The sequence below is a fragment of the Podarcis tiliguerta genome (genome assembly GCF_965153285.1).
Source record: "Podarcis tiliguerta genome assembly, chromosome: 9".
Lineage (NCBI taxonomy): Eukaryota > Metazoa > Chordata > Lepidosauria > Squamata > Lacertidae > Podarcis > Podarcis tiliguerta.
Window position 1 is genome coordinate 43,097,187 of NC_139542.1, and position 22,736 is coordinate 43,119,922.

General features: G+C 40.2%; 1 protein-coding gene across 6 annotated transcripts in view; it reads left to right on the forward strand.

The window, feature by feature from the left end:
* The window catches only part of TLL1 (tolloid like 1), a 125,032-nt gene that overhangs the window by 54,701 nt on the left and 47,595 nt on the right, over window positions 1-22,736 (forward strand). For 4 of the 6 annotated variants that reach the window (XM_083457197.1, XM_083457199.1, XM_083457196.1 and 1 more), the window contains 5 exons: window positions 3,615-3,725; window positions 9,985-10,065; window positions 11,755-11,907; window positions 14,798-14,915; window positions 21,927-22,105. In XM_083457197.1, coding sequence (XP_083313323.1) covers window positions 3,615-3,725; window positions 9,985-10,065; window positions 11,755-11,907; window positions 14,798-14,915; window positions 21,927-22,105 — 642 coding nt within the window. The remainder of the gene's footprint in view (window positions 1-3,614; window positions 3,726-9,984; window positions 10,066-11,754; window positions 11,908-14,797; window positions 14,916-21,926; window positions 22,106-22,736) is intronic. The other 2 variants (XM_083457200.1, XM_083457198.1) reach the window with 1 other exon arrangement.

Sequence of the window (22,736 nt, forward strand, 5' to 3'; positions counted from 1 at the left end):
CTTCAGAGGAGCCAAATAACTCCATACCCTTCAACATTTCTCCAATGAAAATAGGGACATCCTAAGGAAAAGTGGAACATTCCAGGATCAAATCAGAAACCGGATCGCTTCTCTAAATCAGGGATGTCCCTGGAAAACAGGGACACTTGGAGGGTCTGTGAACTCCTTGCTTTACTGCTTTATATGACTTCTTATGTTCAAGAAAGGCCTGAAAGACCGTTCAGTTATTAATTAGACCTGCTATATAGAGGCTTCCAGTTATGCTATGTCCCTTCCTCCATACTTCGTCTTAAATAGTTTTCATAAATGAGGCCAAATCGCCCTTCAGCCTCTCATTCTGGCAAATGGCATTTCCGTTTACCAAAGCACAAGCTACAGCCTGCTCTATAAGAGGGAAGGGCAAAGGTAGACAAGCAAATCTGGCGACCAAGCCCCACTTTCTTCTTAACCACACCATCTTGTGGATTCCTCCACGCTCCCCACTGCTCTCCCCATCCCCACCCTCGCCCCGGCTGCCTTCCCTAACAGCCCTTTAAGCTGAGGAACTGAATCTGAATTGGAAAAAATAATGAGAGCTTTGTTTTAAGCTAGAACTTGGGTAAAGCCTTCAAGAGTGTGTGTATGGTAGAGAGGGTTGGTTGTGGAATCACAGTTAGAGGAGGCTCAGTGCACCACACAGAGGGACAGAGAGTCTGAGGGGGAAATTAGGCGAGGGTGATATTGAACTTTATATTTAAAACAGAATAGCTGTTACCAGTGCTTTATTTCTGGGGGTACGCAGGGGTACACATACCCCTAAGCATTTGTACTTTTGAATCTTTGTACTTTTGTCCATTTACTGTACTTATTTCCCCCAATTTGAACTATAAAATGGTGATTATCTTGAGTTGAAATGAGCGAACCCCTAAACATTTTTTAAAGAAAGAAAGCACTGGCTAATACAGAACTTTAAATAGACAGTTATGTTAGATGAGGAAAGGAGAAAGATAAGAACCCTGTATATAAAGACTACCAGTTGAAGATGCGTTGTCCCTTAATTAAAGATGAGTTTGTGGTTGAACTGTTGGTGTTCTGGGTGGATTCTTCAGTAAATATGGCTCACTCCATGTCTAAAGTGTAGATGCACTTGATTAATGTTGTACAAAGGGATTCCTGCTGTTCTCCATAAGTCAAACAGATGATGGCACTAGGTGTTTTGAGGAAAGTCTGTGCTCAGCAGAGTCTCTTAGTGATCACTTGGACTTAGGCCTCTGTGAGGAACCCTTCGTTCATTAACATGTAACCCTGAAATTTTGGATCCCCTCCAAAATTTTAGGGTTACATGCTAATGAAGCTCCTTGTCTTTAGGTTACGTTTTCTCCTTAACTACCAAGCTGAACTTTTAACCTCCTGTGCAGTATGGAGAAATGTTCTTATTGAAATATCTACAAAGGGTCAAAATGTGTGTATGGCATCGACCACATAGCTGGAATGTATGTGTGCATGCAAGAAAGATAAAACTGAGAAAGCTTAAAAGTGATTGACTCCCTTCCTAACTGTGAAAATGTTAGGAGAAATATGAATTTATTTCTTTATATCTCAGTACCCCTGCAGTGTAGGTATTCTGGCACTTTCCCAAAAGAATAAAGAAAATAAAGAAAAGCAATTCGCTCTCCCTGGGGAGCGGACAAGACTGGGCACGTGCTTGATCTCTTAATTTCAAACGTACTCACTACAAATGAAAATAGTTAAATTACTGTAGATTTGCTTTCACCTCCAAGTCAGTATTATCTGGCTTCTTGCCCTTTCTGTGCTTTTAGCTATTTTAGAATATCAAGTTTTTATACTTTGTGGGATATGTCAATCAAACTGGGATGCCGAACTGTATCTCATTTCAAGAATGTAACCGAGGCTGGAGACATATTTAGCATGATTTGTTCTTCTTAGTTGCCTTCCTCTGTGAAATAAGGGATGACGGGCAAATGTTGCAGACATTCCTAAACAAGAGCAAACATAATTATCAGCAAATGAAAGAAAGTCTAACCCAGTAAAGCCAGCTCTTATTGTAATTACTTGATGAGAGAGATTGATAAACAGCAGGATTGTAGGTAAATTAAAACTATAGGCATTCTGCTTTATGTAATATGAATGTCTAAAAGTTTTAATTTGCCTACAGTCCTGCTCTTTATCGATCTTACTCATCAAGTAATAATAAGTTATATATTCTATTGTTTTCTGCATTTTTTATTGCTGTACACGTGCACAATCAGAATTGATTTTGCAATGGGGTAAGTAAAGTTTGAGTTTTAGAAAGCTGAAAGCTTTTTCAGTATGCTTGATGAGGACATTAAGATACGAAATGTTTCTTAAAAGTTGGGGTACTGTATGGCTGAATCTAGACATGTATAAATAACCCTGTGATAATTCTTTTTTTAAAAAACAACAACACGTTTATAGCTGACCATCGCCATGTAGCGTCACTTTTGTATAATGTACTTAAAACACATTTAAAATGTTATATTTGCAGCTGTATAACTGAGTCTTTGGTCGTTGCTAAGTTCCCAATATGGCACCTGTGGACATCATTGCATCCCCAGATATTTCTCTGATGCTAGTCAAGGCTTCCAGTCCCTCCCGTTACTTTTTTTTTACTGGTGTTTTTGTTGTCTGCTTGAGAAGGTTTCTTCTTTGTGGGGGTACTGTCAGCTTTTTCTGTGCTTTATTTGTTTTTTGGGTGCAGATGTTTTGCCTGTGGTTGGTTGTTCTAAGCACCACCAGTTTCTATGAAAAGTGTATTTTGAGATATCCACTATAGTTTCTTAGACTTCAAAAGTCCTCCCAGGGCCAAAATGTTGTTTGTGGCAGCGGTCTATTAAGTTTTTAAGATGTGAGAAAGTTGAGTCTGAAGGGCACACTCTTTGGGAGGTGTTCTTGAATTACTTTGCTCAAGAGGTAAAATGCATTATACTAGTAGTTACAGTTAGAAAGCAACATTGGGAATGAAATTAAGAAAGGTTGGATTTTGCAAGAAATTTTTCAAAAAGGATGGAGTGACAAGAAAACAGTATAATTGTGTCAGCTATGAAATTTACTGAGTGTGTAAGGAAATGTACAGCAATACTTCGCTCAGCTCCAGCCTATTTTGCCTGCTGGTGGACTCTGAATTTCACCATGGCTTCTCAAAAAGTCCTCTGTTAAAAAATGGGTTTCTTTAAAAAGAAACAGTTTTTCCCTAAGTGAAGAAAACAAACAAAAACAAAGCATCCAAAATATTTTTGAAAATGTCAGCTTTGTGATTAAAGTAATTAATTAAAATACTTCCTTTCCCCCTCTGTCACAACCTCTTCAACCTATTACTTATGTTTAATATTAAAAAGACTTTTCAGTAACACACACAAACACTGTGTGTGTGTGTGTGTGTGTGTGTGTGTTTATATAACATATGTATATGTTTCCCAGCTATTTATTTATAGGTCATATAACCCAAAACAGAACTAAATTCACATAAGACAATTGATTTAAATGGGCTACAGTATACTTAATTCTGTGCTGGAATATGGCCATAGTGTTTAGTCAATGTTTGTGCAATTCTGCTCTTAATATATTTAAAGTAAGCTCTCTTTTTGTATTTAAAGCTGTCTTTTGGGGAGATATTGCCTTAGATGATGAAGACTTAAAAATGTTTCATATTGACAGAACAATTGATCTTACGCAACATTCAAATGAAAGACTTGGACATAATACAGGTAAGTTGCTAAATATTTCGGTTTATTAAAATGTAACCAGTGTTCCGTCATGAGCACTTGCAATAGATTTGTTTCCTATATGAATAAAGTTATTTATTCAAAACATGTATGCCCCACCTTCATGTTGCATATAGCAATTGCCTACAATAAACACAACTATAATCAAAGTACAGTATCGTGAAGCACAATTCAAAATGAGAGATTGAGAAAGAATCAGTTTGAGAGATCACTATGATAAAGTCAGACAAGCACATAAGCTTGTTGGTATAAAATACTGTTTACCCGTCATGGAAAGTCATCAGGAGTGGGGCAGGTTGATCTCTTGCAGCAGGAACTTGCAGAATCTAAGTGCTATGGAGAAGGCTATCCTGTTCCATACCTGCTAACTGAATTTCTGGTAGTGACCTTCCTTCTGTGACTTGAGGGTATGGGGAAGCTAATGAAGGTAGGAATGATCTTTTAGGTATTCTGATCCCACCCACTTCCCCAAAAATTCAGTCTTTAAAGAAAATAACCAGCACTTAGACAGTGATGTTGCTGTAACAATTCATTCAGATTAGCTGGCTCCAAGTGATTTTCCATCACCGAACATTTGATGTAAATGGTTCAACCTTTACCTGACCATGGGCCTCGTTGTTTTGTTAATTCTGTGTTCCCTAGGGACAAAGACTAGGAATAAATCAGCATTTCTCCCAATGCAGTGGTGTAAATAGTAGAGGTCTCAAAGGTTCAATATCAGGAGCTGATCTTTTTAATTTCTTCATAAATGACTAGAGGTTAGGGGTGAGCAATAAGGTAACCAAGTTTGCTGGACTCACCAAAGTTCATACAAAACATTCTCCTTCTGAGTGTGTTGTCTGGGGATTGAGTGGAGACAAAAAAGACCTTATATACCATGCCTACCATGTGCATAAGGACCAGGGAAAACGTTATGCCTACCATGTGCATAAGGACCAGGGAAAACCTACGGGGCTTTCCATGGGAAGAAATGCTGAGAACAGTTTGTTAATGTATGGTACAGCTGTGTAAATATCCAGCTTACGTTAACAAGCCTGGGAAGTACAGTGTGATGATGAGGAAACTGCAGGCCATCCTTATTAGTGAGTGTCGACTGTAACGGAGAGGATCTGATCTATACTGCACCCCAGATCTATGTAGAAGGAAGCAGAGAGCAGCTTGGATGAAATTTATATCCTCATTCCACTTTCCCATGACCTGCCAATGAAGTCTGTTTGGTGTGTGTGAAACAGAAACCAATTCTATTTCAAGCCACTAACATACCTGATAGTTGACGAGGATATATGCACTATGCAATCCCTGGCTGTTTGTCTATACTTCAGACATGGGCAGGAGAATATATTTCTGTGTTTCTGCTTTGGAGAAGCTCTTGGATGCAGCATACCTACTTGAATCAGCCTGACAGCCTTTTAAGCACCAGTAATAACCTCTGCATATGGATCAGTTTCCTTGGATAGAAACAGCGAAGGAAGATAATCTCAACTACGGTTCCATTCTACCTACCTGTTTATAACTATGCCAGAGCCCAAATTTTAAATGTTCAAACTATTGACTTGAATTAAATGAAAGAAATGAAAATGGATGGGCAAAACTGGGAGCTTATTTCTGTGGTGGTGTCCTGCAGATGATAACCTAGAGCAGGGGAGGACCAGAGAAGCTCAACAGATGAGCAGGACCACGGATAGCTCCCTGTGGAGCTGTGTGCTTTCTGGCCAGATATAGCAGACCCAAGCCAGGGCAGCACTCCAGACAGGATTTGAAAGGAAATTGCAGTCTTAAGTAGTCATGCTGCACCTGTTGGTAGTTATTCCTCTGCCCCTCTAAAGAATGGCTGGTAAAGAGTCTGCACACCCTATTATTCAGGTGCTGGCTGCAGTGGAGCAGGTGAGCCTCCTGCTGCTCTTAGAGATGGCACGGAGGCCAAAAGGGGTCTTCTTGCACTGTCAAGCATTCTCAGATTGGGAGGAGTAAGACAGAGTTACCACCTTGTACAAGCAAAGACTGCTTGCTCTTGGGGCTATTTTCCTGTGGGAACGGCTGGTAAGATGAAATCTTTTGTATACTTTCTGGGGATGATTCTACCCCCAAACCTCCCTGTCCTTGATGTCCTGTGCACCTCCTTGAATAATGGGCGAGATAAATGGATTGACAAATTGGTAAAAACCGGTAAGAGACTGTGGGTTGTTGCTTTTTGGTTAGGTGCTTTTCTCTCTGTCTCTTTCTCTATTTTCCTTTCACATCTGGGTCAGCAGTAGCACTTATTTCAGATGCCACCAGCTGCAAGTTGCTGTCTCCCATCCCCTGAATGTAGCGTTGACCAAAGCATGGATGCCACCATATCCCATGCCTTTGAATGATAGGGACATTCTGGGGGGAAAATGACAGCCAATAAGAGCAGATTTTACTTACTTACTCACTTGCCAGCTTGCATGCTATCCCTCCCTTCCTTCAAAGGAGCCCAGGACAACAAACACATTAAAACTAAAACAATGCAATTGAAACATTTAAAAACAACCTTCTAGTAGCAACCATCTGCTCTCAAATAATAACATCTGAGTTGCCAGGGACAGGCCTTTCAGCCATCAAACGCCTGGGATTCGGCATTGGGGGTAAGTTTGCTGTCACCCCCAAAATTTGTCCCATGCCTGAAAAGCAGCGCCGTAATTTCCTATTAAAACCAATTCAGCCTCAAGTTTCTTCTCTCCTTTGCAAGCTTTTTCCTTTACAGTTCTGCATCACAACTGCCGTGTACGCAATGTTCTTCCCTGCCATACAGCCTTGAAACAAGTTACCTTTCATCCAGAGAGAACTGCGTAGGAGCAGTGCAACAAAGCACAGTCTTCGCCTTAAGATCTGAAGGTGTTTTTGTGCAATTCATAATAGATAGAGATTTGTTTCATCAGTTAAGTGATGCCAGAATGAGTTTTTAATAGAAAAAAATGCCCCGAGACAAATTCTTTAGAACTTCCATAATTATATCCCTGATTTATTAACATGAAATCTGCGTACAGCATGCAAACAATTATAAAGCACTAATCTGTGCTAACATGTTTACATTGTTAGCAGTGGAGTCTAATTCAAAGAAAATACATCTGTTTACTTCTCTGGGAAACATTTCCAACTGCTGCTGTGATGTCCGTGTAACTGTTGACTCAGGGCAGGACTTTGGGTCCCATATAGAAGTGAGACCCAAAATGCAGCAGGTCAGCTGCATATTCCTGCATTGGAGGAGGTCCAACTAGATTTCCCTCAGGGTCACTTCCAGATCTATAAATCCATTATCTATGATCTGTATTTTGAAGTAAGTGCAGTAGTACATATAATCATATAAAGAGGATGTAAGACTATTCAAAATAACAACAACAACAACAACAACAACAACAGCAGCAACAACAACAACAACAACAATATTACTTATACCCTGCCCATCTGGCTGGATTAAAAATACATTAAATACATTAAAATACATTAAAACATCAGTCATTAAAAAACTTCCCTAAACAGGGCTGCCTTCAGAGGTCTTCTCAATGTCATATAGTTGATTATTTCTTTGACATCTGATGGGAGGGTTTTCCACAGGGCGGGCGCCACTACCGAGAAGGCCCTCTCCCTAGTTCCCTGTAACTTTGCTTCTCACAGTGAGGGAACCACCAGAAGGCCCTCGGCGCTGGACCTCAGTGTCCGGGCCAACAAAGTATGTGAAGTAGTGCACTTTCATATCTAAAGAGAGCCCACCTCCATACCCCAATAAGACCAGTTGTTGTATAAGATCACGTAACTATTCTGCTTGTCTCAGTTGTGATTCACCTGGAAGATACTGCTGGCAGGGAGAAAGCACTTCATTTTCTCCTCCTCCGGCCAAATGAGTTGCCAAATGACCAGGATTAAATGGCCTGACCTGCTCTTCCTTCTTTAACAGCACCGTGATATTCAGAGATCAGAAAGTTTAGCTTTCTACAGCATGGGAGAGAAATATTATCACCTCAGAATATCTGCAACCTGCTGTTCAAAGCATAGCTAGAATTGCCAGTTCAATCCCTTTCCCCAGTCCATGGGCATTTTTTTTACAAAAGTAATTTTTAGAGTTCTGCCTTCTAGTCAATTAAAAATAATAATGAATATACTATTTTTACACTTTCTCGTCATTTTTTTGCTTATCTTTTCTTAAAATCACCTGTTTGTTCTAAGTAGTAGAATCTTTTGATCTTTTTAAAGATCTGGATTTAAATGTTAATAGATGCAGTTAATTCCACCCACCCTCACCACAACAAGTAGTTTTAATTAGCTTTGAACTGTTTCACAGCCTAATTTTGCTGACAGATAAACACAGCAAGGTGAATCACTTCTCAGACTTGAACATAAGTGATTATTTTGTTTAGCCTGCATTCTTGCTTTGGATTCACAAACATCTGAAAAACCATTATATATACGGTATATATATACAACATACAACGCCTCTCAGATTAATATTCTTCATGTCTTTCTTGGGAAACATGAATGCTCACTGCCAGAAAAAGCAGAATATTATTCTTTAGGCAAAGTTATGTTATTTCAGGAAATGTTACTTTCTATAGCTGCATTACTATGACACATTGTAAAAAAGTGGAAATATTTAGAATCAGGGAGTTTTTCATTCTAATTCTTGAAGTAGAACTATTATATATTTTTAAATATGAAGAATAGTGCAGTTTATCTGTACATTAATCTAACATTTCTTATAGAATCAAAATTTAATTTTTAGAATCTGGAGGTATGGGACTATTAATAAATTTGAACAATGAACAACAAATGAAAATTATTGTTTTTAAGGCAGCAGTACTACTTACTTTGGAGCAAGCCCCATTGAACTCTATGGCACTTACATCTGAGTAGACCTGTATGGAATTCCACTGTTAGCTAAGGATACTTACCGATATCTCTTCTGTGTAGTTATTCACTTTTTTCATTGAGTTTGTTTTTTCATAAATAAAGCATTACATCAATGGGCAATAAATGTTGGTGTGCTGTCTAGTACACTCTGGTGCTATAAAATATCTCATTCAGAAGGAATGTGTTAAAGTATTGTCTCATTCCCTTAAAATCTAAGCAAAAATTTGAGAAATTTTTCTTGAGGGCCGCTGCAGCTATGTGACAGTGTAAAGCAAATAATTACACAGATTATTGAGCAACCATGCAACAAGCTTGCCTTTTATGGCACTGTGCACTTTGTAATATGTCTTTGAAGATTGCCATTTGGGAAGCTTGCGTGGAAACTGTATGTCAAAAGAATTCAGAGAATTGCTGAAATGGCTAACCTATGTTTCATTGTACCGCTTTAAGCCTTAAACAAAAAATATATATCATTCTAGTTCTTCTGTAACAAGCAGGAATAATGGTTCTTTAGTATTAGATATTTTTTACAAATATCAATAATGGAGATTTTATGAAGTCACCCAAAAGCCCTCTATACAATGAAGTTGCTGGTATACATTTAACGCTTGAAGACAACTGCAGACAGACCGTTCAGAGACAAAAGAAGTCAAACATAAATGCTATCAGAAGAGATCTGATTTTTGTGGCTTGGTGAATATTGAGATAAAGGATCTGGCTGTTCCTGTAATTCATTTTTAGGACTCTATCCATCAGTTCATCAGCTATTAGTACTAGAGTTACTGGAGTTACTGGATAACTTAGCATCCTTATATGCCTGCCAGTCTTAGTAAAAACCACACGTATGTCAACAACTTTAAGTGTATCATGGTTTGACATCACACCTGGAGGTACACACTCTATTGTGAACTGAATCCAATGTGAATTCAACTATCTTGTATTTTTTAAATCGTATGTTTTATCTGTCTCCTCAGTACTCTTGGGTACCTGTGCTTTATCCAAGTCTGTAGAATTGCATATCTCTGAAATAAGAATAACGTTTGCCATTCATAGTACTGAGACTTGTCAAGGCCCTGGGGGGAATTGGCAAATTGTAATTAGATGATGTAACTGTTGTAAATTGTTGAAATGCCAAAGTTATGCTGGCTGGCATTTTGGAATGCACACTAAAAAAAACCAAAAACCTTATGACAACAAATTTGCTTTGGTTTCATTCTCAATAGAATGTTAATGGCCAAAAGAATGTTAAAGACACATTTCTTTAGCATCTCCTCACATTCAAAAAAATCCTTTCCCCCCACCTCAGTTTTCTGTAAACTCGTGTGCTCGATGTATGTGTGCGGTTTCTCATTGAATATTCTTCTTTTAAAAGGTGGTTTTGGAGAGCGTGCAGTGTCAAAAAAAAGCGATGCCCTGTTTCAGCTTATAGACAGTATAAGAAGATTTGGCTCAGGTATTGTACTATTCCAGTGGGTAGATGTCCAGATTTTACAATGCCACTGAGTACTGTAAGATTTGTCTCCATCACAATCCACACTTTGATTTGCTAGCTCTTGCATGTACCAGCTTCCCTGAGATCAGTGGAGGCACACAAACTGCGTACAGACGGGGTTTCTCTATTGGGATCAATGGACAAGCTCTGGTGGATTAGGAAATTCTATATATGCTGTGAGTAAAAGAGACCCCCCCCCCAAAAAAAAGATTGGGCTGAACTGCTTAAGCCTAGTTTATGAGAAATGGGAAACTCTGAAAAGTGACTAAATTTATCCCAAAGTTCAAGTCTGACAGATCCTGTTTTATATTTAATTTCTGGAATCTAAATATGGAAGGCAAATCAAAATTACAATTACCGCTTAGTGCCTCTCAGTATATGACTTACTGTTCATTCATTGGGAAATGCAATAATATAGGTTGGTCATATGGTCACTGATACATTAGTTACAATGACTGAGATAAATTTGCATCCACCGTTGAGGGGGAAAGTGGTGGGGTGTCAAGGCTCAGAGAATATTATCCCTCCCCAAAGAAAATCCTTACCATGTAATTTATTCAGTATTCACAGAGGGAGAGAAAGGGGCATAGTCTCTATGCAATGATGGCGTTGCTCCAAGTAAAGTCCCACCCCCCTTCGTCTCCCCTAATCTATGCTATAATCTGAGCCTTTTGCCACTGAGCTCTCTGTCCTACTACTCTCAATGCCCATCTGGTCCTGGGAGAAGGGGGGGGGGCAGGAATGCTTTCCAAGGACATTGAGTCTGTCAGCTGTCTCTCCCTTCCTCCTCCTCCTCCTTGCTGTTCCTCTTCCAATATTTCCCAGCTTCTGCCCTCTGCAGCCTCTGAACTATGCCCTTCTGCAAACCACTGATCTAAATCTATACTGTCCTCCTGTTCTCAGGAAGGGTCAGGAGAAGGGGGGGTGGCGGTCCCCACCATTCCTCCTCAGTCCAGTTTCTGACATAGAGGGAAGTAGTTGCAGAAGGAATGAGGTGTCTACAGGAGAAGAGTTAGGATCCTCTTTCTCCCTACCGCCTACCACCATCTCTCTTGCAAATTGTCCCCTGCAACAGGGGCACCCAGGGTTTGAAAAGTAACTTGGCTGTGTAACATCATGTAACCCTGGTAGTCTTAATTTGCCTGCCTCTTTTTTAATGTTTAAGTCCTTTTTATATAACAACATGTCTGAATCCTTATAAATAAAGATTCAGTTATACAACTGTATCTGACTAACCACTGCATTAAGGCAGAGTTTCATAGGACTGGTAACAGGATCCTGTGTGCCAGTTCAAGGAAGCTGTTCTGCTGTCTCAGGACTTGAACCCACTTCCAAGTCTGGTACTATGGCACCAGCATGCCTGTTTTCCAGGGATTTTTCAAGCAGGTGCAAACAGGGACACATGGCAACGAAGACATGAGCTGCATGGTTGCATGGATTTGGCATCGGTGCATGATAAACAGCTCCATAGTATTGAGCTGTTAGTTCAATTCATTTTAAGCATTTGTTAATTCATGTTTGTCCATTGCATTGCAAGTCTGGGTATATATATATATATAAGGGGGAAATCCTTCTATCTTTAAAGAAGACATTTTTATTAATGAAATTTTACGCATTTTGTTCCATTTTCTATTATAAATATCATTGCAGGTTTTCAGCAAAATAATATAACAAAGGGAAGAGCAGCTCTAACATTCTCAGGGAGCTATGAGAAGAAACGGTTTCCACGAGCAGCTACATCACGCACAGAACGGATATGGCCCGGGGGTGTCATTCCATATGTTATAGGAGGAAATTTCACTGGTAAGAAAGACAAAAGATACACTTTTATCCTTGAAGGAATTGACCCTTAGAATTAGTAGAATTTTTAAAAAATGAAACAGAGGTCTTGAAATGGATTCTCTCTTTCTTGTTTTCTAGGTGTCCTGGCTATATATTACAATAACAAACTCTGAAATAAACGCATATTTTATAGTACAAGTGTCTTTATACAATTGTAGCTCCTTTAAAGCTTTCTATACAAAAGCTTTAATTCCTAAAAATTAAATGTAACTTGAAAATGCTGTGAATCAAGTAGCACTCAAGTGACTAAGGTGCAGTGTGTGGTAGCAAACTAACTCAAGTTTTATCATAATATCTTGAGATTCAGGTCAACTTAAATACACATACAGTTTAGGTTGTACGAAAATGTTGCAGTTCCTGTGCTCAACGAATTCAATATGCCTCTTTTCCACTGAAATAAATTCAATGTACATTTCACATGGTTGGCTAAAAGAAATAGCGATACATCACAATTAAATATCAGGAGAGCTTTCTAATATCTTTAAAAGCATGTGTAACATGATAAAACAACACACAGGTTCTTATCCAGCAAGGGATATGCTCACAGAAACCGGCACCAACATGCATTTGCCCTCCAGGTGGATAGGAGCATGTGATGGTGGAAGGAGATAGGGAGAGAGAGGAATAAGGGCAATTTTCTTGCCAAAAAAGTATACTGGAACACAGATATACCTGATTATCTATCTCTGCTTCCCAATTAAAATGAATAGTCTTTCTTGCTCAGAAATTTCTAATTTAAATGATATGGAATGGGAGCTAATTGTTTAGAATGAGTGATTGGGACAAGTCTTACTCCAAAATTCTTGTATGCCAAAGGCAATGTACATCAGATTTGACAAAAAAAAAAAAAGGGGGGCTCAGAAAAGGGAGAGAGACTCCTATTAGTTGCCAAGCAAATGAAAAGTCCAGTCACTGTGTCAGCTCATCATTCACTCCTCTCTCATCTACTGCTCATTATCTCCTGGAATATTGTATTGAAATTTGTCCTGCATGGAATCATGCAGATGTGCTTGGCAAACCTGCATAGATTACAGAGCTCTGAGCACTGTGTGTTCTGTAGCCCATTCTCTGTTCTGTTGGTATAGGTGGGTTTTGATACCAGACTGCTAAAGCAATGATCAGGTCCATGTGTGCAAGAAATTCTGTTGCATCTTGTGTTATGCTTTTGTCGGGTCAGCTGTTTTTTCCACACAAGCTAAAGGCAGACCATTAGGAAGAGAGGTCTGCACATGGCATGCCTATTGCACAAACCAACCGATGAAACAGTTGTGTGAGTCTGCACTGAAGTTACACTCTGCTCATTCCTGTTTTTGGAATGCATGCACGTTTTAGAGGCAGCTGAAGAAATGTGAAAACACACGCAGGAGTGACCAGTCAGTAATGTCTCTGCATTCAAGGCATCCTGCAGATATTTCATTCAGCTGCCTTTAACTTAGTTCAGTGCTGTATTTTCACATGCTTTTAGCCTGTCAGTCTGACATTTCTATCAATGTAAATTTTTGTCTCTTGCATGCACAAAGAAGATGATATAATGGTAGACTGTTTTCGTATCAGTAGCATCTGATGCAGGAGCTTTAAACCTCCAGATGTTGCTGGTCTCCACCTCCCATGAGACTTAGCTAACATGGCCCTGGATAATGGGAATTGTACTTCAGCCACCATCTGGAGGACCCCAAGTTGTCTTCCCCTGACCCAACGGACTAATACTGAGGTCCCAGTACAACAATAAAGAAACCAAACGGCATGGCTTCTCAACATGCAGCACACCTGCACCAGTTGGAACTCACTAACCTAAGCCATTCCAGGTGTGATGTTCCAACAGTGGCTCAATAAACCTCTTCTGCTGCTTGCCTTGCACTGTAAAATGGGGTGGGGTGGGCAGGGCGTTGCTATTATTTACCATAAATTAAAACAATTACAACAGATTAAAGTAACTTAAAATCACAAAAAATGGGATAGGTCATAAAATATACACCAAGAACTCTACCATCAGCATTATCCAAGAACTCTATAGCGAAAGAGCCAGATGTGGTTATATATTTTGATTTTGTTCTGTGAACCGCCTTGAGACTTCCAGGTATATGGCGGTATATAAATTATAATTATAATTACTACTACTACTATTACTACTACTACTACTACTACCTTTGTGGAGAGTGAGTTCCACAACTTGGGGGCTTGCATAGACAATATGTTATCAAAAGTTTGACAAGATGTGGGTGATGGACTGTGCATTTGCATTTCTGGGTCACAGAATGTTCAAACCTGGGATGAAGGATCGATTTGACAGTTCACCCATTTCTTTCTGAACACAGGGTTGTATCTACTGGTGGCTTTGTGCTAAAGGAAGCACTTCCACTCGTGTAACTTAAACCCACCCATTTTTATCAATCCCTCCTACCAGTTGCAGCCCTCTATGCCATATCCTCCCTCTATGCCATATCCTGTGCTGTTCTGGAGGATCCCCCAGCTGTCAAGCGTAGCTTTTGAATAGGATAGAAAATCACTTCTGCTAGCACAAAGCCACTGTTGGATATAACTTAGAAGTAATGAAAAAGCGTAATGTCATGAATTCACCTTGTAGGATTTGTGTGCATATTGGGGTACATTTTGGAAAATGTTGCCCTTGCTGTGCAAAGTTTATACTGTTTGCCAGTCACTGTTTTCATTGCTTATTTCCCAAAACCTGCATTCAGTATTAGTTTGCGCTTGAAACACTCTTGCTTGTTTCAAGTGCAAGTGTTTTCCCCCCAAAACCATCAAATTTACTTGAATGCTGTTGGCGTGAAACAGGATACATTTTTTCTCTCTAAAAATCATTTGTGTATTTCATTGCAAACATTGATTCCAGGCAGTCAACGAGCAATGTTCAAGCAGGCAATGCGGCATTGGGAAAAATATACCTGCGTTACATTCATTGAGCGAAGTGACGAAGAAAGTTACATTGTGTTTACATACAGGCCTTGTGGGTAAGTTGGTGTGAAAGTATGCTTAATGTACTCATGTTGTATGCTTAGAAGCACACAACTGGAACGGATGAGAAGATTGTTGCTGCAAGGCAAACAGATCTACACTCTCTGCCTTGATCACAGTGCGCCAGTTGAGATGGTGCACTGCAGAAAGTTATGCGTAGAGCAAATTGCTTCAGTTGACTCAAGCAAGTGAGATGACTTAGGGGAAAGCCAAGTCCTATCAAAAAGTATGTGTACGTGCATGTGTGCATTTTAAATTTAAAATATATTTACAATGATCCCCTCTTTGTGTATTGAATATCAATTTGCAGCATCGCCTTAGTGAATCTGAGGCACATTTATCAGTATTGTAAGCATACATACACTTTGAAGTTAATTCTGTTGAAAATGAAACTTTGTTATCCCCCATGTGATCTACACTTAGCTCTCCTACATGTTTTTGTAGGAAATCTTTAAACCTTGTCAAAGTCAGCAGTGTTGTTGTATTACACATAAAGGTAAAGGTACCCCTGACCATTAGGTCCAGTCGTGGATGACTCTGGGGTTGTGTGCTCATCTCACTCTATAGGCCGAGGGAGCCGGCGTTTGTCCGCAGACAGCTTCTGGGTCATGTGGCCAGCATGACTAAGCCGCTTCTGGCGAACCAGAGCAGCGCACGGAAAGGCCATTTACCTTCCCGCCAGAGCGCTATCTATTGACGTGCTTTTGAACTGCTATGTGGGCAGGAGCTGGGACCGAGCAACGGGAGCTCACCCCATCGCAGGGATTCGAACTGCCGACCTTCCAATTGGCAAGCCCTAGGCTCTGTGATTTAGACCACAGCTCCACCCACGTCCCCTTGTATTACACATATTGCAGCATATAATGCTGGTTACAAAAGAATGGATGTGTGATGGCACCCTGTGTTGTAATGAGCATTTGTGTCAAAACTGTGGTACTCATAGTTGTTATTAGGGCAACTACCCTGCAATGTATACCACATGTGTATTAGATATCCTGCTCGCTGCAAGGATATAAAGAGCTAGTCCCTTGCAACCCTATCTGGTGGCATACCCAGCGGGATTTTAGTTTTTCTCTCCCATTTGAATGGCAAACCTTGTGTCGTATCACAATGGCTTTGAAACTCTCCTTGCTTTCAGGAGGTTTGCCATGTAACATGCAGGGCTGGCTGTTTGAAAAAGCTCTTTGCTTTGCAGAACTAGCTGCATAGTTCTTAGTATCCAGGTCCCTTGTTCAGTGGAATCTAAGATATGGTGCACTCTCTGAGTCCTCGCCAAGGTAAATAGGAATTCTAGTGCCACCTTTGAATAATTTTTATTTAGAGGTTGAAACCATGGGGTGGGTGTGTTTCATTAATAGTCTCCACCTACCAATGATAATTACTTAGAGTAACCTCTTTGACAGAGGGACAGGGGAACTGTGATCCTGTTGTTTCTTCTCAATCTCTCAGTGACTTTCAATACCATTGACCACAGTATCATCTGGACTATCTTTTTGTGTCGGGAGGGGAGCACTGTTTTATAGTGGCTCTACTTCTACTTGTGGGGCCAGGTTCAGTGAGTTGCACCGGATGACTATGAATCTTAGCCAGCTTAGTTTTACTCAGAGTAGACCCAATGAAATTCATTGACCTAAATCAGTCATGTCATTAATTTTAATAAGTCTCCTCTGACTGTGACTAATATTAGATATAACCCTATGTGCCTGCCACCTGGCAATTATGTTGTGTGATGCCTCAGGGCACTATTTTGTCTCCAGTGCTTTTCAACATCTATATGAAACTCTTGAGAGCCATTATTAGGAGATTTGGGTTGCAGTGTCTTCAGTTAATACTTACAAACTCTCCAAAGGTCAGATTCATGTGCTTTCCCATACAGTAACAAGAAAACACAGGCAGCAAAACTTAGTTTCAAAAAGTGGTAAAATGTTTCTAAATTATTTATATAGAAACACAAAATGACTTGCTAAAGCCACACGGTCTGGGCTTAGAGCGATTATCTCAGACGTCCTTTCTGGTTGGATTCACATGGTGGAAGAGAGAGGAAACAAGGTTTTTGGTAAACTTTCATCCCAAGGTGAGGGGGTGTGACTTAGTTAAGTCTGACAAAACTGTGTACTCTATGGCCTTAACCCCTTCATCCATTAAGTAGAGCTAAGAATACTGGTTATACGAGACTGATACTTATCCCATATACCGTATTTGTCACTAGAGGCTCAAATAACCTTGACGGAGGGAGTTCCTATAACCAACTTCAGGTGATGTTTTTTATCAGGACAGGTGGTCCTGTGGTTCATGTGTTGGTAACCTCACTGGATTATTGTAATGTGTTTGGGATTAGTTTGGAAGCTACTGTAGCTAGTACAGAATCTGGCAGCAATGCTTGTTCATGCACATGCTGTATCTATTCTAAAAGTGCTGCACTATCTGCCTGTTAGGTACAGAGCCATTTTCAAAGTTTTGTTGGTGGCATAGAATGCCCTAAATAACTCAGGACCACGATACCTGAATGGTCACCTCCCCCTGCTGAGAGCCTGGGGGCCTGCTCCTGCCTCAATCCACCTGGCCCAGGGCAGGGCCTGGCAGGTTTTATAAGGACTGATGCTGCTCCTCAGCAGAGCTGGCTTCTTCTTTTAAATTGTTTTTTATATCATTTAAAATTCTTTTTTTTATTGTAAGGGCATTTTGTGGGATGTTCCTGGGAGGAAAGGAGTGGGGGAGAGCAGCGGGAGGCCCAGTTACAGTGGTTCTGGGTAGGAGGAGGTATGGTGTGGGAAGAGGGGGAGGCCAGGTAAGGGGCAGCCGGCACAAGCTGTTAGTGACTGTGCCATGTGCCAGCCCCTCCAGTCTGCAACTGCTGCTGTTGAATGCCAGGTCGGCCCACAATAAAATCTCCCTCATCCACGATCTGATTATACAGTGATTTTGACAGCAAAGTCTGTATTTCACAAACGATCTTAAGACTTGCTTATTCAAAACAAAGTTAGTTTCATATGCAGAGTAATAGTTCTGCTTTCTGGCTTAAAGGCAAACTGCAGACTCATTAACAACATAACTAGCTAGATGATCTCATAAACTGACTTTTGCATTGTGAATTATTTCGAGTCCTCATGCTCATGCAAGGGGGTGTTCAGTTCATATAATGTTAGCCTTCTGCTGTCATTGTATAAGATGCTTTAGACTATCACACCTTTTACAGTCCAGCTGCCTAAATAAACACTAAGCACTTGACCTGGTTCTGTTTCCAAATTCCTCTAATCAGCTTAAAGCCCATCTTTAGGCTTTTAACTCTCAGGAGCATGAAAAAAATATATTACTCAAAAGCAAGTTTAATGTCATCTTTAGAATGTTTCGCGCTCTCTCAGACTGTCAGTTATTGCACTTTACTTGCCGTTATTGATCAGCTAGAATGATTAAATGGAATTAGAGATTCATAAATAGTTAGTGCCTTTAACTACTGTCTGGTGCAATAAAGATTAAAGAAATCAAGATCTGGAAAGTCAGGCTTTTGGCATGGTTTGCAGAGGATTGCTGGGCTGTGTGCCAAGCACACCTTGCAGAAGTGGCCACAATAGTGATACAGACCACGGTGTTCTTTTCGGGCATCACTCTTTTGTATTCCTAACCCTTTGACTCAGTACTGTTGCCTTAGTGGTAGTCTAGGCACTTAATTGGATGAATCAGATATGTTCTTGGCAGGCCACTCCAAGCAGTGAGTCCCAATGACCCTGTTGTAGTCTATAGTAAGGCGGTTATTTTAAGACTCTGTTGCTTATGATGGCTGCTTTCTTTTGAAGTACAACTAATTATCAGCATGAAACTCCTAAAATGCACTAAGTGTGATGAGCGTTAAGAAACTGCTGTGGACAGCTGATTTTGAAAATACAGTGGTGCCTCGGGTTACAGATGCTTCAGGTTACAGACGCTTAAGGTTACAGACTCCGCTAACCCAGAAATAGTACTTCGGGTTAAGAACTTTACCTCAGGATGAGAACAGAAATCATGCGGCAGCGACATGGTGGCAGCGGGAGGCCCCATTAGCTAAAGTGGTACCTCAGGTTAAGAACAGTTTCAGGTTAAGAACGGACCGAATTAAGTTCTTAACCTGAGGTACCACTGTATTCTAATATTTAGTTCTTTTTCAGTAATGTAACTGCATATGTACATAGCAAGCTGCCTTATACTGAGTTAGACCATTGATCTATCCAGCTCAGCGTTGGCTACATTAGCTAGAAGCGGCTCTCTGTGGTTTCAGGCAACAAGTCTTTCCCAGCCCTGCCCTTACTTGTTTTCTCCTGCCTGGACAGCTCAGTTGGTTAGAGCGTGGTGCTAATAACGCCAAGGTTGCAGGTTAACTAGCTTTTTATGAATTAGGATCTGCAGGGCTATTAGAAGGTAACAAATGTATTCATTGGTGAATACAGAGAGCAGCAAGACACTTGTGGGGAAGCAGGTGGGGATATTGGGGCTGAACAGATGGGAAGAAGAGATTATATGTAGCACAGACTTAGAATGATTAACTTTTGTTTTTCAAAAAGAAAAAAAGGAAAAAGGAAAAATAATTTTCCTAAGATGTGGTGCTTATCACTAAAATACTTTACACCCCCCCTACTCCAACATGACGTACATGACCTTAAAAAGCAGTGGATTGCTGAAATGGGTCAGAAGCTGATCATAAGTTACTATCTTCAGAGGATTTAAATCCCCTGTCTTAAACAGAGAGCTCTATTTCACTAACCCATTAGCTTTAAAAGAGTATTGTTTTGCAAAGTGGGTTTTCATAAAGCTTGTTTTTATGCAGACCTATGCCTACTCTGGGCTAAAAATATTCAGTTTATACATAAAGGATCCTGCCTGCATAATAAATTATATAAACACATAATATATGTATTTAATTCATTCAATTTAAGCTGTGAGTCAAACTGTATTTTTTAAAAAAGGTCCATTGACACCAAGAGGACTTTAAATTGACTGAATCATTGTATTTCAGACAAAATTATATTCTATAGCAGTTTGTGGTGTGGTGGAGGTGAGCTCAGGCAAGGGGATTTCCTAGGCATCTTTCAAAAATCATGTGAACTAGTAGCCTCTTTCAGAACATTTTATCCAAAGTGTGATTCTAATGGAATCTTTTTGCCACATAATCCGGCTATCACATCTTTGCTCACGTTCAAAGTTTTATTTCTGTGATGTTTAGGATTAGTTTGCTCCAAGCCAATATAGAAGGTTGTCATTCAACATTTCTGTGAGCATTGCCACATCAATATGATTCCCAGTCAGGAGAACCCTTGAGGAAAGAATTTAAGGGAACGATACGTGTGTAGATACTTAAGTGTTGTGATTTTATTGCGGAGGAGTTCAGAAGCAAAGAAAACTGGGGAGTGTGAACTAGGAGACTACAGACCAGCAGCTCAACCACTGTAAGATTGTCCTGTACACTGCAGAGTTCAGAGAATGTGGTATGGGTATTGACTTCCTGGGGCCCCAAGTTATTCCATGGGACTACTATTCTTTTTAACTGAGTCCAAACTTGAGCAAGCCCTGTGCTTGCAGTTTCCACAACAGATGATGTGGGCCCTTCTTCTTCTTCTTCTTCTTTGGATGAGGGTTCTGAATTGCGTCACTCTCAGCAGGAGGGATCAGTTTTGGATCTGGTAAATCCATGGGCAGCTTTGTTCTGCCTTCCACCAGTTCAAGGCCCTATGGTTTATGCCATTGGTGGGAACCCAATGGTCTCTAGTTTCATAATGGCAACACTTTCTGTGGGGGCCTCCAGAGCACCCACAACCAGCAGATGTTGGCAGATGACCATTTCTGCCATATCCTAAACCCCTCCAGCAGCAAAGATCAGGGGATTAGGCCTTCCACAACCTCAACATGTATTTGGGGACACATTTCTTAATTTTGTAATATTTATTTGTAGTGTTGCTGTTGTAGCCCATCACCCACTAGTGTGTCCCAAATTTCCACATGAAGTCCATTGCTTTAAAGGTTGTATTCTGCTGAGTCACATTCGTAGCAGATCCACTGAAATCAATGAATGAGTGAGTCATAAGTCACAAGTCCATTGGATTCAGTGGGTTTACTCTGAGTTGGACTTAATTGGATACAACCCTGCTTATATCCTCTGTGGTAAATAATTGTTTCAGTCTCATTAGTCATGTCTGTGTGCTCCTAAATTGCTTAGAGGTTTTATCAAGTGGTATACAAAATATAAGTAAAGGGGAAAAAATTGGCTAAATCTACTATTATCCAGAATTCCCAGGGCCTTTATGCTTTAAAAAAAGATATTTGGCAAAAGGTGCATCTAAACATCATATATGATACCTGGAAATTCAAGAGGAATTTAAATTGGTGAATTGGCACAGGAAGAAATGATTAGCCCCTCTCCCAGAGTGCCACAGAGACAAAAAAATTATTCAGAGTACCATCAATGGTAGCTACTATTAAAGCTTTTAAGTGACACCAGAATCTCCTGTCATCATGTCTGGTTTGTGTTAGAACAGACTAGAAAAAAATAATAATTAATGGCTTTCTTTTTATAAATATGTTTTATATCACAGTTTGGAATACTCCACAACTTGGAAGCATATTTAATGACTTTCAAATCACTAGGTGTTAAAAATATTTAAATGTATCTGCAGCCCCACATTAAACTGAGGGGGAAGTGACGTTGCACCGTTTTGTCCTCAGAAATGCTTTCCTTTGTCAGTCTTTTACTTTTGCTGGTGATGGAATTAATTTTGGCTGACCACCCCAAGGACCATATGATTTTAAGCGTTCTTGCTGTAAAAACAAATGCTTCTTATACCTCCAAGAAGAAAATTGTACAATTAAACGTTTACTTTTTTATATATAAAAAGAGAGAGAGATAGCCAAAGTTTAATCTTCTTGACAAACCACAGAAAAACTAATGATTTTCAGAAGATTAAAATGCAAATTGCAGCACCTTTTTGGCAACGAGCAATATTTACATAAGTTTTCATCTGTGTTCTTCTTCTAAATTACAGGTGCTGTTCTTATGTAGGCCGAAGGGGTAATGGCCCTCAGGCAATTTCTATTGGCAAGAACTGTGATAAATTTGGAATTGTTGTTCATGAGCTGGGACATGTGATAGGATTTTGGCATGAACACACAAGACCAGACAGAGATGATCATGTAACCATCATCAGAGAAAACATCCAGCCAGGTGAGACCATTTTAGTGTGCTTTCTTATATTTTAGTGTGGTGTCTTATATTTTAAAATGCTGCCCCATTTTATTTGCTTGCGGCTCTTGAGGTTCTTGCACATTGGTTTAACTGGATAGTGCTAAAACAGCAAAATTCAGCTGTGCTGTTCAGAGTGGGTGTTTATATGAGACATTTGCATTATGCAAGGTAAAGGTAAAGGACCCCTGGCAGTTAAGTCCAGTCGTGAACAACTCTGGGGTTGCAGCGCTCATCTCGCTTTACTGGCCTAGGGAGCCGACATTTGTCCGCAGACAGTTTTTCCAGGTCATGTGGCCAGCATGACTAAGCCGCTTCTGGCGAAACCAGAGCAGCGCACGGAAACGCCATTTACCTTCCTGCCTATTTATCTCCTTGCACTTTGGTGTGCTTTCAAACTGCTAGGTTGGCAGGAGCAGGGACCGAGCAACAGGAGCTGTGTGGGGATTCAAACTGCCGACCTTTTGATTGGCAAGCCCTAGGCTCTGTGGTTTAGACCACAGCACCACCCGCATCCCAACAGCGCCACCTGCGTCCCTATTATGCAAGGTACTTTGTGTCAATACGGTGAATACTTAGTAAAAGCAATTGATAGCTTATGCAGTCTCCATAG